Genomic DNA, 14,226 nt, shown 5'->3' with positions numbered 1-14,226 from the left:
CCAATATAGGGTGATAACTTTTAGCTTGAGTCTCTGTTACATGGCTTTCTGAGAAAGACCTTTAAGCTTGGAACACATAACCTGCTTTCTATACTTGGCTGTCAGAGGTGCATTGATTTATTTATTTTTCTCCCTAAACCCAGAGCGTGATGCCTTTGACACACTTTTTGATCATGCACCAGACAAACTCAGCGTAGTCAAAAAGGTAAAAAAACCCACAACACTTTTATTTTCTGTACTGCTTTTTTGTTTATGCTTTTGGAAAGATAACCATAAAGATCTGGAAAAGAGGAGAAGAGGACTCTGAAATAGTGAAAAGGCTGTTTATTCCCCAGAGATCGCTTTTTCAAAGCCAGCTGATACTTGGATGCATTGGCTTCGCTCAGGCTTGTCTCATTACTCTGGTTTATTGGCCAAAGCTTTTCTAAGTAGTGCTGCTCGATTCGATCAAAATTATGCAGGTTAGAAAAGACTACTGTGCAAAGTATTCACAGTGGTACAGATCATTCTGACTGGATAGACACATTTATATCCCAAGCACTGTCCTCCAGCTAGGAAGGGCTGAGCTGTACGCTAGTGAGCAGCAGGCAGTGGTGACCAGGCTCAACAGTAGTCAGTCATGCATGCATCTTCAGCCTCAGTCTCACCAAGAAGCACTTGCTGTTTGTGTTTCAGCTCATTCTTGTACTAAAGATGATCTTCCACAACTGGAAGATATTTTCCACAGTACCCTGAAATGTGATTCACCCATAAATAAGTTTGATAAATACAAAGCTTTTACAGAAGAAGTGATTTTGTCCCAGGGTTTTTCACCTAACACTAATTCATATGGTTCTCTGGCCTCTTGTCCATCATTGCAAAGCACATCTATTCAGACATATTCTTGACATTGCTCTTCGTGCTAGGCAGAGTGGAGAGGTAAAGTAGCTGTTGACCTCTGCCAGCTTGTGCTAATTTTAGAGAACACATAATGGGGAGACTCCACTTTGTTCCATCAGCTAGTTCCAACCTGGCTGTTGCGCTGTTAGAACGATAGTATACAAAGATTAGTCCTGTAATTTGTCCCTTCGCTTTGCTGTGAAACAGAGGATGTAAGCATTTAAAATAATGTTTTGAAGTGTCTGGAAGATTTTTATCTTTCCAATCTGAAACATCTTCTAGGATAATGTTTTTAGAGTTGATAGAGAATGAAGTTAGCTCTGTACATGCAATAAAGTTTTGACATCCAACTTTGTGTCCCTTTTGAAAGTGTTGTAAGCAGGCTGGCAGATTGCTGTGCTTCGTGAAGTACATCTGCATGTATCTGGCTCATAGTTCCAGGATCTTGCAGGTCTGCTTTCTGTGGGAATAGAAATGCCAGACTTGGGTTACATTCTGACTGTAATTCACTAATTGATATGCGCACATCACTCCAGGAGTAGAGGTCTATGCAGAACAGTGTACTCCTGGCATCTTCTCTTGGGAGCCTTAGCTTAGTGCTGCTGATGCCTTGCTCTCTGGCAGTGGGTCTTCTCCAATAACCTGAAGAGATTAGTTTGGAAAGTAAATGCACCTACTGCTTGCTTCATCTTCACAAACAGCCTATAGGAGAACTGATGTCTCACAGCTTTTTCCTGTGTGACTTGATTGACTGATTGATGGCTTGGCTTCTCTAGCAAAGATTTGGAAAGGGCTTTACTCACGCTTACTACAAGCACAATGACCAAGGGCATGTGGGATATGCAAATCTGATTGGAAAAAAGGGTGTTTAGGCAATCAGGAAGTGGCCAACCAGGACTGTCATATCCTGAGCAATCTCGAGCTACCCATGCGCTGGTCCGCCTGCATACAAGGTTGGATCTGCAGCTACCCATGCACCTTGTCACCTACTGTTTTGACCCTCGCCTGTTCATACAGACAAGTGAGAGTAAGCCCTTCCAGCTGCCCAGTGGATTTTTTAGGTGAGGTGCAGTTTGCGCAGAACTGGCCCCACCCTTTACACCTGAGGTTTGACTGCCACGGCCTAGCTAGCTAGGACGGTGACAGCAAAGTCCACAGGTCGTAGGTTTTGTAAGAGCGTTCTCTTAGATGGAAGACCTTGCAAGGCTAGACAAGCTCCATCTACCCGGGTTGGAAGATAGTTTTCCTTCTGAACGCCTCTAAGTCAGAATCCCACCTAGACGCTTGATGTTGTGCTGTTGCGTCATCGGTCGCTCGAGACTGACCCAGGAGATGACAGTCCTGTTCAGAATGTGTGGGTTAAAGCCCTTCCTTAATCTTCGTTAGTGATGACAGGCCCATGTGACAAAAGTGTGCTTTATTTGCTAGGAAAAATAACTAGTAAGCTGTATGTAATAGCACCATCTGGTGACTATTGGTGTATGGTGCAACAAAAAAGACTTTATGAATGGGTTGTTTTCAATTTTATGTACTTATTTGTGCAAAAGCAAATACCACACATGCATATTTATTAAGCTAAAAAAAAATGTCTTGGAAGATTATGTTAACTCTTTCACATAGGCATTGACTGTTGTGTCTAACATCACTGGTTCTGGTGTTTTCTTTTATAGTCTCTGATCACCTTTGTGAACAAACACTTGAATAAACTGAATTTGGAAGTAACAGAGTTAGAAACTCAGGTAGGACACTTTGGGTTTTTGTATGTAATCTAGCTGTGTAAATTGCAATGATAGGCACTCTCTCCATAAAGCCTTGTTATGGAACTGCTAATCTTTGGGCATGTTAATTTATGGATCAAGGGTCTGTCTTTTAAGTAGAAATGACATTCACTGGTGCTTGCCTCCTTTCCCCTTGTTTACACATACTTCAAATTGTTACTGATTTGTATTACAAGGTGAAATTCTTGATTATTTAATAGGGTCATATTAATGACTGTAGAATATGGCTGGATTTTAGGGCGGCTTATCTCTTGGATCAAAGTGGAGTGCTGCAAAGCAGTTGCTATAGTTATGAGTTGGTAGTGGATTTTGCCTTTACTAGTGGTGAGGATTCAGGATGAACTGGTATAAGCTCTTAACAGCTGGTTGCCTGGGACTCTCAGGAAGAGTGTGGACTGCACTGTGCAGTTCATAGAGATATCAGGGCTACCTTTGATCACATTAAAGTGGGACTAGAAACAATTTTGCTGTTGCATCAAAGGCCTTCATATCCACCTCTTTACCCTGCTATTTTGTGAGCACATGCACTGTGTTTGCTGCTCAGCAGTGTAGATTAATTACCCAAGCTCCTGTACTACAGTGGTTTGACTGCCAGTGGTATCCAGGTTGGTTTGTTTAAAGCTAGTGGAGGTGACTGTCAACCACCTCTGTCTGCTCTGAGGAGTTCTCTGCCTGTAGCACAGAAATGGGTACGGAATGTGTTTGGAAGCCTTAAGTAAGTGTCAGTGGGGTAGTTCTCACTTTACAGATAACATAAAGCGATTTTCAGGGTTGGGCTTGGCTAAGCAGAAGCAGATACTCTTCCCAGAGTTCACTGAACTGTGGAGGGATGGTTATCTTACTGTCCCAACAAGAAAATAAGCACGGCATCTAGGGAATTATACCAGGAGTATGGGGAATTGGTTTGATCCCGGCTTAGTTTAATGCCAGTCATTCACTGCTGTTTTATAGCTTTGCTGAAATAAATGGTGACTGGATCTGATATGTCACAAGAAATTGTTGTTTAATGCCTTAGAATTATCCAACAGTTTGTTTTTTTTAAAGGTTAGAGAGTGTCACATACACTGTATCAGCATCACAAGTGAGAAGTCTGTTAGGAATACATAACATTAGCCAGTAAGTAGTGCTGCTATCTAGTAGGAATACTGAACAGTATTGTTGAAAGTATTTAGTATATTATTTAGTATTTACTGAAACTGTAAAAATCTATTTTGACTTGGGAAAAAAAATACTTTGTGAAGTTAAACTTCCTACCTGTGACAGAGGAGATTTAATTTCAAGCTCTGATTAGGGGCAGAGATTTGAATGCCCAGTACACATGGTTTAAGAGGCATTGTGCTTAAAGTGACCAGGTACTGTAGTAGTAGGACTGGGAGTATATAATGTGCAAACATGTTTCGCAGGACTCTTTTTGGTTGTTTTTTTTTTTTGGGGGGGGGGGGGGGATATTTGGTTTTGTTTTAGTTGAAAAAAGCTAAGTTAAATACTGTAGTAAAGTTGGCAAGATTCTTCAAGCAAATCAAATTAATGTGAGGAAAAGCAAGGACATACATACTCTAACCTTACCCTAAAGTATTCAGTAGCTTACCAAATAGGTAACTGGCTGGAGATGAAGATCTTGTTCTGAGTCCCTGCCTGTTAAGACCAAATACTCTGAACAACTGAGGAGTAGAAATGATAGATATCTCTCAGGTGAATTGCTTTTAATTTCTGCTTAGAGCTATTTAGTGTATACAAGTAATTTAAATAGTCTTTGGCACATGATCTTGCTTGGGTTAATGCTATAGCCATAGCTGATGGGCTTCCTTGTTTTGCTCAGGAAATTAGAGCAGGGAAATAATGCTACCAGATGTAGGGAGAAAGCCTTGTATCCTGTGTTTTTCCTTTTCTTTAGACAACTGTTAAGAAAGCAGCTATATTAACAGGCTTTTTAGAAAAGACTGATTTAGCTTGCTTAGCTGCACTGGTGATTACAAGGGTATAGGTGAATTCAGGGAGCAGATGAAACAAGGCCCTAATTGCTTGTCACATCTGCTGCCAATTCCTTGCTGTGACTCCTGAACCACCTTATACTTCTGTGCTAGCAAACAACAGTGGTAGAAATCAAAGTACATAATTTGGGCCAAGCATTCTTTGTTCTGCTTGTTTATGAATGTTTATTTGAAAACATGCTTTCACCTAAGAATATCATCAGTATTTCCTTTTAGTTTGCAGATGGTGTTTACTTGGTTTTGCTCATGGGTCTCCTTGAAGACTATTTTGTTCCACTTCACAACTTCTACTTAACACCTGAAAGTTTTGATCAAAAGGTGGGTAGAAACTTCAGGTTATATTCCTTTTGCTTTGTTACCAGATGACGTTTTCCAATCATTGTTCCCTTTCTCTTTGTGCCCAGCAAATCAGAACGTGGTATATTCTTCTCTTCAGGAGCTGTAGGAAAGATGCATTGGCTGTGACACTTGATAGTTAATACCACTCAAAGTTGCTTGTGAAATGAATGCGTAAATTCCCTACAGTTAAGGAAGAAGAGTATTCTGTTACTAGCATTAAACGACACACAAAGTTCATGAATATCCAGAATTAATAAATCAGTAATAAGTGCTTTGTACTGTAAAGTACTTTGCATAATCAAAGTGATTTATTAAATTGTAGTACTGCCTGAAGTGTTTTTATGTTCAGGGATGTGTTATTGTCCTAGACAGCAGAGCTGAGGTTGGCTTTGCTTAGTATAAGCATATAAATAGGCAAGAAAGGCAGAAGGTGAGGAAGCTCTGCATTAGCTGCATCCTATTCACTGGGATTGACAGGAAGACAGAGCTTCTTCCCAAGGTCATAGAATCATAGAATAGATAGGGTTGGAAAGGACCTTAACATCATCTAGTTCCAAACCCCCTGCCATGGGCAGGGACACCTCACACTAAACCATCTCACCCAAGGCTTTGTCCAGCCTGGTCTTGAACACTGCCAGGGATGGAGCATTCACAATCTCCCTGGGCAACCTATTCCAGTGCCTCACCACCCTAACGGGAAAAAAATTCCTCCTTATATACAATCTAAACTTCCCCTGTTTAAATTTGAACCTGTTACCCCTTGTCCTCTCGCTACAGTCCCTAATGAAGAGTCCCTCCCCAGCATCCCTGTAGGCCCCCTTCAGATACTGGAAGGCTGCTATGAGGTCTCCACGTAGCCTTCTCTTCTCCAGGCTGAACAGCCCCAACTTTCTCAGCCTATATTCATACGGGAGGTGCTCCAGCCCCCTGATCATTCTCGTGGCCCTCCTCTGGACTTGTTCCAACAGTTCCATGTCCTTTTATGTTGAGGACACCAGAACTGCACACAATACTCCAAGTGAGGTCTTACAAGAGCAGTGTAGAGGGGCAGGATCACCTCCTATGACCTGCTGGTCACACTCCTCTTGATGCAGCCCAGGATACAGTTGGCTTTCTGGGCTGTAAGCGCACGCTGCCGGCTCATGTTCATTTTCTCGTCGACCAGCACCCCCAAGTCCTTCTCCACAGGGCTGCTCTGAATCTCTTCTCTGCCCAACCTGTAGCTGTGCCTGGGATTGCTCCGACCCAGGTGTAGGACCTTGCACTTGGCATGGTTAAACTTCATGAGGTTGGCATCAGCCCACCTCACAAGGGTGTCAAGGTCCCTCTGGATGGCATTCCTTCCCTCCAGGGTATCAACCGAACCACACAGCTTGGTGTTATGTGCAAACTTGCTGAGGGCGCACTCAATCCCACTGTCCATGTCAGCGATGAAGATGTTAAACAAGACCGGTCCCAGCACCGATCCCTGAGGGACACCACTCGTTACTGGTCTCCAGCTGGACATTGAGCCATTGACCAAAACTCTTTGTGTGCGGCCATCCAGCCAGTTCTTTATCCACCCAGTGGTCCATCCATCAAATTGATGTCTCTCCAATTTAGAGACAAGGATGTCATGTGGGACAGTGTTGAATGCTTTGCACAAGTCCAGGTAGATGACATCAGCTGCTCTATCCCTGTCCATTAGTTCCGTAGCCCCATCATAGAAGGCCACCAAATTGGTCAGGCAGGATTTCCCCTTAGTGAAGCCATGCTGGCTGTCACCAAGCACCTTGTTGATTTTCATGTGCCTTAGCATGCCATCCAGGAGAATCTGCTCCAAGATTTTGCCAGGCACAGAGGTGAGACTGACTGGTCTTGTAATGAGACTGACTGGTCACAGAATGTCATGCCTAAAAACTGACCCCTTATCTCATTTGTATGTTGCCTAATACCCATTAATTCTTTTTCTGTAGTTTATTTGATGTTTCTATAAACCAAGTGAATAAATGTCATTACTTGCTACCTAAATGAGATACTATAGTAGAAGAGGTGGTACCTGGGCCATGATCTTTGGCTGATCTGGGGTTAGAAACTACATGCTGAGTGTTTACAAGTAATATGTTTGGAGCTGATATAAAGCCAAGATGGTTGCCCTAATCCTGCTGTGGATGTAGCATGCAAAAAAAATTGCCTGCCTGAAGTATATGTGTGAGCACAGACACCTGTTTCTGTGTCCAGTTCCTGGCAGGATTATTGCCAACATTGCTGGCTAACTTTTGAGAGAATGTCTTTTCTAGCTTTTATTTTCTGGATATGTCTTTGTCTGATAAGGAGTGACTACTGCCTAACAAGTGTCTCAAACAAAATGAGTCTTGAGAGGAGTGGATTCTTTGCAGTCTTAGATTGTTTGACTCATAATCAGGGTACTAGAGATGGAAGGAGACAAAATAGGTCTCTATCTCGTAGTCCCACACTTGCTCCATTGTCCTGTGTCCTTCCTAGGGTTTACAATGAGAAGAGTGCTTAACATATTTTATTGTTGTAACTAAAATTTGCCTCTTTCTGCAGTGGTTCCTTTACATGTGCACACAACTGTATATTCAGTGCCTGGTAATCAGAATACACTGACCCTGGAGTAATGTATCTGCCCCTGCTTTTTATTCTGCCAGGTTTTGCAGTGAAGAGGATGCCCGTATTGTGTTGGCTAAGCTAGAGCAGGTGATGGCCAGGTCAGGAGAGGAAGCATTGGCATAAGTTAAAAGATCAAATACTTTGTAAGGCAAGGACTGTTTAAAATTATGTTTCTTTCATAGTGAGTTCAGCACAAATTGTTGCTGTCAAGCACCCCTTAGCAAAGGCGCACTCTTTGAGAGATGGGACTTCATCATCAGTAGAATAACTCAGCTTTGCCTGGGTGAATCATACTGGCAAATGAGCACAGGTACAAACCCAGGCTAATGTGCTGAGCCTGCTGGTTTTATAGGGTTTGTTGATTTCCTCAGGTTACTATTTGCTATTAAGGACCTTAAAGGGGCTCCCTGAAGACAGGAAATTACACTTCAGTAAGGGGGGCTTCTTTAGGTGATAAGTTTGCAGATAGGATGGGGATTAGTTCATTTTGGATGTTGTATACTGTACAGGAACTTGCTAGAGCAGTGGGAAAATGGTTATGTCTTATACAAGCTTTCATTTTTATGCTAGTATCTTGAATTTTCTCCCTTGTAGAAATGCAGGATGCTGAGTTGTAGTCAGAATGTGTTCATTTACAATTTTGTTGTTAACAGTTTAAGTTAATAAGGAGTATTATTAGTAAAGATTATTGTTCCTGAAGTAATGTGTGGTTAATGTTGTGTGGAGACTCTGCCTTGAGGATGGAGGATTTGTAAATAAAGGAAGGAGAGGCACACTCTGTGTTTTGGGAAAAGGAAAAAAATATTTTCATCTTGAAAGTGACTGGTTTTGTCACAATGAATGAGGAGGAACTGTAGCAGGTAAAAAGAGATGAATAAAGTCCTGAGCAATGACTGCCAGTAAAAAGGGCCTTTCTTCCATGTTGTAGGGGAGCTTGGTATGCGTAACTCCCAGATTTTCAATATGAGTAACTTTAATTAAATCTCTCCCCCTTATTATGTGTCTCTGGAACTGTCATCTACAGTAACAAAAATGCACAAAATTCATAATCAAAATTGCTTAATTTTCAGTAAGCATGGATGAGAAAGCTGCTGTGCAGGTCTCTAAACCATAATGTTCTCTCCTCAAAGGAGAAACTAAAAGACTTCCTTGCATTTTTTCTTTTTGTCCATTTTCTCTCTTTTGACTTCATATTCATATGTGATCCTTGGTGGCTTGCTCAGGAAGCTCTTTCTGTGCAGTCATACCTAGCTGGTTTTTCAAGCTCACTGTAGGGAACTGTCACCACCAAGCATTTTTTGAAGCATTTGCTTCATTCAAGAAACTTATTTTGACTTTCATCTGTTTTCAAGTAGAGGAGGTCAAAGAACCAAGAGACTAAGGGATTATCATAAGGTGATGCAACAAGCAGCCTGGCTCCTTGATCATGTTATATTGATGTTGCTTGATATGCAGCTGATACTGGTGCAGAAAAGACTAATGCTGTTTGAAAAAAAAATAATCTATTCAGTGTCTTTATTTCTTCTTTCTTGCACACCTGTGTGTATTTTCCCATCTCTGTTCAGTTGTGTCACTTCTGTTACATTCCTTGTTGGAATGTAACAGCATATAACAGAATGTTGATGGCGAGTGATTTCTTGCCTTGTAGTCAGAAATGTTGATCTTGGGCTCAGGCTGCAAGAACTCAAGAAAATGCAGCTGTATTGTAGTTGTTACTGGGAGCTCTCTAGCCTCTGCCACAGAGAGAGAGACCAGGGCCTAGTGGGGTTTCCTGGTTCATGTGGTACCCAGTCACAATCTTGCAGTCGAAATTTGGAAATCTTAAATTTCTTCCTTTGTATCAAAAGGTGAATATTTACCCTGCAGTGTTACCAGCTTTCATTTGTTAGTCTCTCATGTGTACTTTCTGCTGTGCTTAAATGTTTAATATTGATTTAAATAGAATTATCATTCTCTATGTCAAGTGCAGGGAGAATAAAACATTTTTAAAATTTGATTAAAGGCTTTTAATTCTTTTATAACTTTGAGATTCTAAGCACTTTACCTCTTTCAGGTCCATAATGTTTCCTTTGCTTTTGAGCTGATGCAAGATGGAGGACTGAAGAAACCAAAAGCTCGTCCTGAAGGTATGGACATGCATGTGGCTTCAAATTGTATATAAAAACATTATAGCAGGTGTTTGAAGTTCAACTCCATTCAAAGACAGTAGCAGTAGTGCTACAAAGTAGAGTTGTAAATGCACTTCTTGATAGTTTTCCAAAGGATTCATTGTCTATGTCTGGGATATATCCTTACCTGTGTTTCTTGTCTGGAGCAGATTCACTGAGGTATGCACATATATCTTTAGTGAATAGCCCAGGAGCTGTTTGTTCAGTGCTATGTTATAAAATCTGCTGTTATTCTCAGTAACAATCCAAGCAGGAAGCTTTTCATTGTCTGTGATTCTTACAGTTAGCACTGGCTTGGACCCTTGTGATCAGATTTCAATGGCTGATAAATGAAAGGCTTTTGGCTTTTACTTTGTTTTGTTTTGGTTAGGTTTTTTTTTAAGAGAACCGGTAGCAAATCCTGTACTTGATTTATGTGAACTTTGGAGTCAGAACAGAAAAGTATAAAACCTGATTTTTTCCTTTAAAGTCTCTGAACCTTGAATTAATTAAAGGTGAGGTCTGCATTATTGCAAGCACTAGGGATAAAAAGAGGAATTAAAACTTTGTAACTGCTAAATGAGCAATTTTTATTCCTGATGTTACAAATTACATAGGTGTTAGAGGCTTACACAGAACAAAAAAAAAAATGAGAAACACCCAAGAAATGTTAATTTCGACTTAATATGAGACAAAGTGGTGATAATAAATAGATTAACAAGTAGTAGAGATGGTTATAGTGGGGGAAAAAGGGCAAAAGTCAATATTAAATGCATATGTATCTTGTCAGTGGTGTTCTTTTAAATTTGGGGTTGAAAATTGCTCCTGAAGAATTCAGTGAAACAGGACACTAACTTGAGAAGGTAAAGGAGTGCTTTGAGTATTGGAGGTGAGTCAGTAGGTATGTTAGTAAGACAGGGAAACTGGAGAAATATGAATGCACAATCAGAAAATGGCAGGTTTTTGAGTGGAAGGGTTAACGAGATTGCTGTAGGAGACCAAGTAAGCTAGATAAGTCTGTTTTGAGAGAGAAGGCTTCTCTAGTTGTTTTGTTTTTATCGGTTGATCTACCAGAGGAGATTACCTTCCCATAAGGATATCTCATACCCTAACACTATCATGAGTGGTAGATCACTATAGCAGATCTGTTTGCTCCCAACAAGGTGTGTAGATTCAGTAAGCAGCAGAATATGTTTTAAGTGTTTTATTGATTATAAATTTAATTATTAGTAGACATTAGAGAGCCAAATTAGCCCATAGAACATTCATTTTCACTTTTACCTGCTGCAGGATATACAGTCTCTTGTGTGTATTTCCTCCTCTTCTGTGTTTGTACGCATTCCTGGCAGCAGTAGTTCACAGCTGCAGGAGTGAGCATGCTTGTGTGCTGGCTGTGTGGCTGAAATTGCCTATGCAATTCACTGTTGCTCTTAGAAAGCTGCTCCTGTAGAGAGAACAGTAACATTTTGGGCTTTACTTGTCACCATATTTTCATCGAATCGTCTGGATCTTGACAGTCAGTACAGTCATGTAATACATGTTTCTTAGAACAGCAATTAATTTTATCATAATTTTCATGCCCCTCTACTCTGCTCTCATGAGACCTCACTTGGAGTATTGTGTGCAGTTCTGGTGTCCTCAACATAAAAAGGACATGGAACTGTTGGAACAAGTCCAGAGGAGGGCCCTGAGGATGATCAGGGGACTGGAGCACCTCTTGTATGAAGACAGGCTGAGAAAGTTGGGGCTGTTCAGCCTGGAGAAGAGAAGGCTGCGTGGAGACCTCATAGCAGCCTTTCAGTATCTGAAGGGCATCTGTAAGGGGAAGGACTCTTCATTAGGGACTGTAGTGATAGGACAAGGGGTAATGGGTTAAACTTAAATATGGTAAATTTAGATTGGATATAAGGAAGAAGTTCTTTACTGTGAGGGTGGTGAGGCACTGGGATGGGTTGCCCAAGGAAGCTGCGAATGCTCCATTCCTGGCGATGTTCAAGGCCAGGTTGGACAAAGCCTTGGGAGGCATGGTTTAGTGTGAGGTGTCCCTGCCCATGACAGGGAGATTGGAACTAGATGCTCTTAAGGTCCTTTCCAACCGCAACTATTCTATGATCCTATGATTCCATGATAGACTCTGATGCTCTGCAAAAAGTTTGTGTATAGTATACGCTGTTAATGCCATGTTAACGCTTATTTACTGTTTGTTCCTAAATAGGCTGGAAAGCCTGTTACATGAATCCATGAATTGGGTAGTAAATGCCTCTTGAATTAGCTATAAGATTTTCATATAAAACGTTGCCTAGAGCATAACATCGCAATTTTTATTTCTATAGCCCATGCTTTTTGCAGTGCTTGCAAGAAAGAGGTCTTGCTTAGTATCTTAGTGTTTCTTTGTACAGGTGACAAACAAAAATAGGAGCATACAGGACAGCTCCTCTTCTCTGTTCTTCCACCTCAATTGAATAGATTGAGCCAGGAGTGGAACTTGATGCTGAATTATTGCAGCAGAAGTATGTTGTAGTGGATTAATTTATTAGCCTCTAATGGGGTTATGGAGTGTGAATGTTTTAGATTAATGGAATATTTTAAACTCTTTCGATGCTTTATGGCCACTTTCAGTGAACGTTTTATTAGTTTTTGTTGGTAATGTGCATGGTTTGATCTTAAAATAAGAAACAGGAGGCTGAGAATATTCTTATTCCTGGGAATGCCTGTTAGACAGTGATCAGTAAGGAACACTGTAATCACCCACACAGGGAGGATGCATCTCACACTACTGTACTCTTTCATGCAGCAAAGGCATAACAAGATCTGAAAGTTAGGAAAATGTTAAACTAGAATTACAGTGTAACTTTTGCAGCAGTGAAGGTTATTATCCATCTGTCTGAATTGTCAAGGGATGGAGGTGGAATTTCCATCAGTGTAAGATTTATAAAGAAAAAACCAAAACCATGCAATGTTAAGCTTATATTTTAATTCAACCATAGGTTAGTTCATAGCCTCAATACAGGATTTCCAAGGTAAAGTTCTCTCAGAACTGTGTTTTACATAAGATCAGACTATGTGACCACAACAGTTTCTTTTGACCCTTCTGACATGTCATTACACTGCCAAGTAAAAGCTACGTCTATTCCTTTGAGTGATGGTGCCTCCCATATCTCTCATTCCTCAGTATAATCACATGGTGTGATTGGCAGCAGGTACCTAGCTCATATTGCTGGTGGAGATTAGTAGGAGTCAGTCAGCCTTAAATGTCTGCATGAGGGCAGATGGAAGGTACCTCCCCATGACAGTGCTGCAGGTCTGGGCTCCGTTCCAGCCCCTGCTTATGCTCTTTCTGGTGCCCTTATCCCTTACTCTGCAACTCAAGGCTGCTCTCTCCTTGGGACGTGCCCTTGGTTTCCTAGCTGTGCTTCTGGCTTCCAGCAATATTTCTGCTCTACCCTCCAGATTTCTAATTCTTTACACTGGCACCTTGATCTTGGTTTATAGCATAGGCAGTTCCTGCCTCTGAACTGAAGTCAGCCAGAGGCAGGAACTGAACCCTACAAAACTTGATCATGCTGCTTCATGCTGTGTCAGCTGAGATGGAGGTTATGGTAGCTGAAAATGGGTGGTGTGGGGAAAAGAAAACCGTTTGGGAGGAATGGAGCAAATACACACTACAAATCTCTAACCACTATAGAGCTTTTTAGGCCTTTTTTTTTTTTTTCATAGAGTCAGCACTATTTTGTTTAATTGTTTAGCAAACAGAAGGGACTGCCACCATCAGTGGGTCATATCTGCTGGTAGTTGACTCCAGGTATTTGCCTTGATTTCCCAGCTTTAGAAATGCATGGTGATTGCAAAGTGTTGTTTCTCCTGGCTAAATTTACATTTTAAACCCATTTCTGAAGGAAGTGATCATGGTACAGAGGAATCAGTGCTAATTATGACTGTTCCCTTACTGAGAATGCTATGGTAATAAGCAACTTTGTATGATACCTGTAAAAATTAGAAATGTATTTCTTATTTCAGTTATTGAGATAAGACCTCTCTCTTTCATGGTGTACTACTTCACAGCAGTTAGAATCTTTCTTTGGAGCAGGAGAAGATTCTTCTGCAAATGTAAAATACAAAATCATGAATGAAATATGTAGAATAATAAAGGGAAAAGGGTAGAAAGGAAAATTTGAAATTTTACTGAAAATACCAGATGAAGTGTATATATTAGAGTGTTATCTAGCATGGGGTGGGAGGGGAAGGGAGGAGAGGTCCTGGTAGTGATTCTTCAAAACAGGCAGTAGGTGTTTCCCCTGGATCTCACATTGCTTGTATTCAGTCTGTTTTTGTATTCCTAGTTCCTTGAATGATTTTTTAAATTATCTGTTCTTCCTTACTTCTGCTTCCATATATATTGTTTGCTATGTTCTGCTTCCACCTTCATCTTTGTTCCATGTTACATGCAGCCTTTATTTCTACCTTGTCAGCCTTCTTTGT

General features: G+C 40.9%; 1 protein-coding gene across 3 annotated transcripts in view; it reads left to right on the top strand.

The window, feature by feature from the left end:
* PARVB (parvin beta) overlaps positions 1-14,226 on the top strand; it is a 70,386-nt gene that overhangs the window by 51,961 nt on the left and 4,199 nt on the right. For all 3 annotated transcript variants that reach the window (XM_061472059.1, XM_061472061.1, XM_061472060.1), the window contains exons 9-12: positions 144-205; positions 2,550-2,618; positions 4,865-4,966; positions 9,654-9,726. In XM_061472059.1, the coding sequence (XP_061328043.1) occupies positions 144-205; positions 2,550-2,618; positions 4,865-4,966; positions 9,654-9,726 (306 nt within the window). The remainder of the gene's footprint in view (positions 1-143; positions 206-2,549; positions 2,619-4,864; positions 4,967-9,653; positions 9,727-14,226) is intronic.

This window comes from Pezoporus flaviventris, unplaced genomic scaffold, assembly GCF_033815535.1.
Source record: "Pezoporus flaviventris isolate CSIRO_AGI_PZ_B2104156 unplaced genomic scaffold, CSIRO_AGI_Pfla_v1 ptg000070l, whole genome shotgun sequence".
Classification (NCBI taxonomy): Eukaryota; Metazoa; Chordata; class Aves; order Psittaciformes; family Psittacidae; genus Pezoporus; species Pezoporus flaviventris.
Note: the sequence above shows the minus strand (reverse complement) of the source record. Positions and strands in the feature narration are given on the sequence as shown.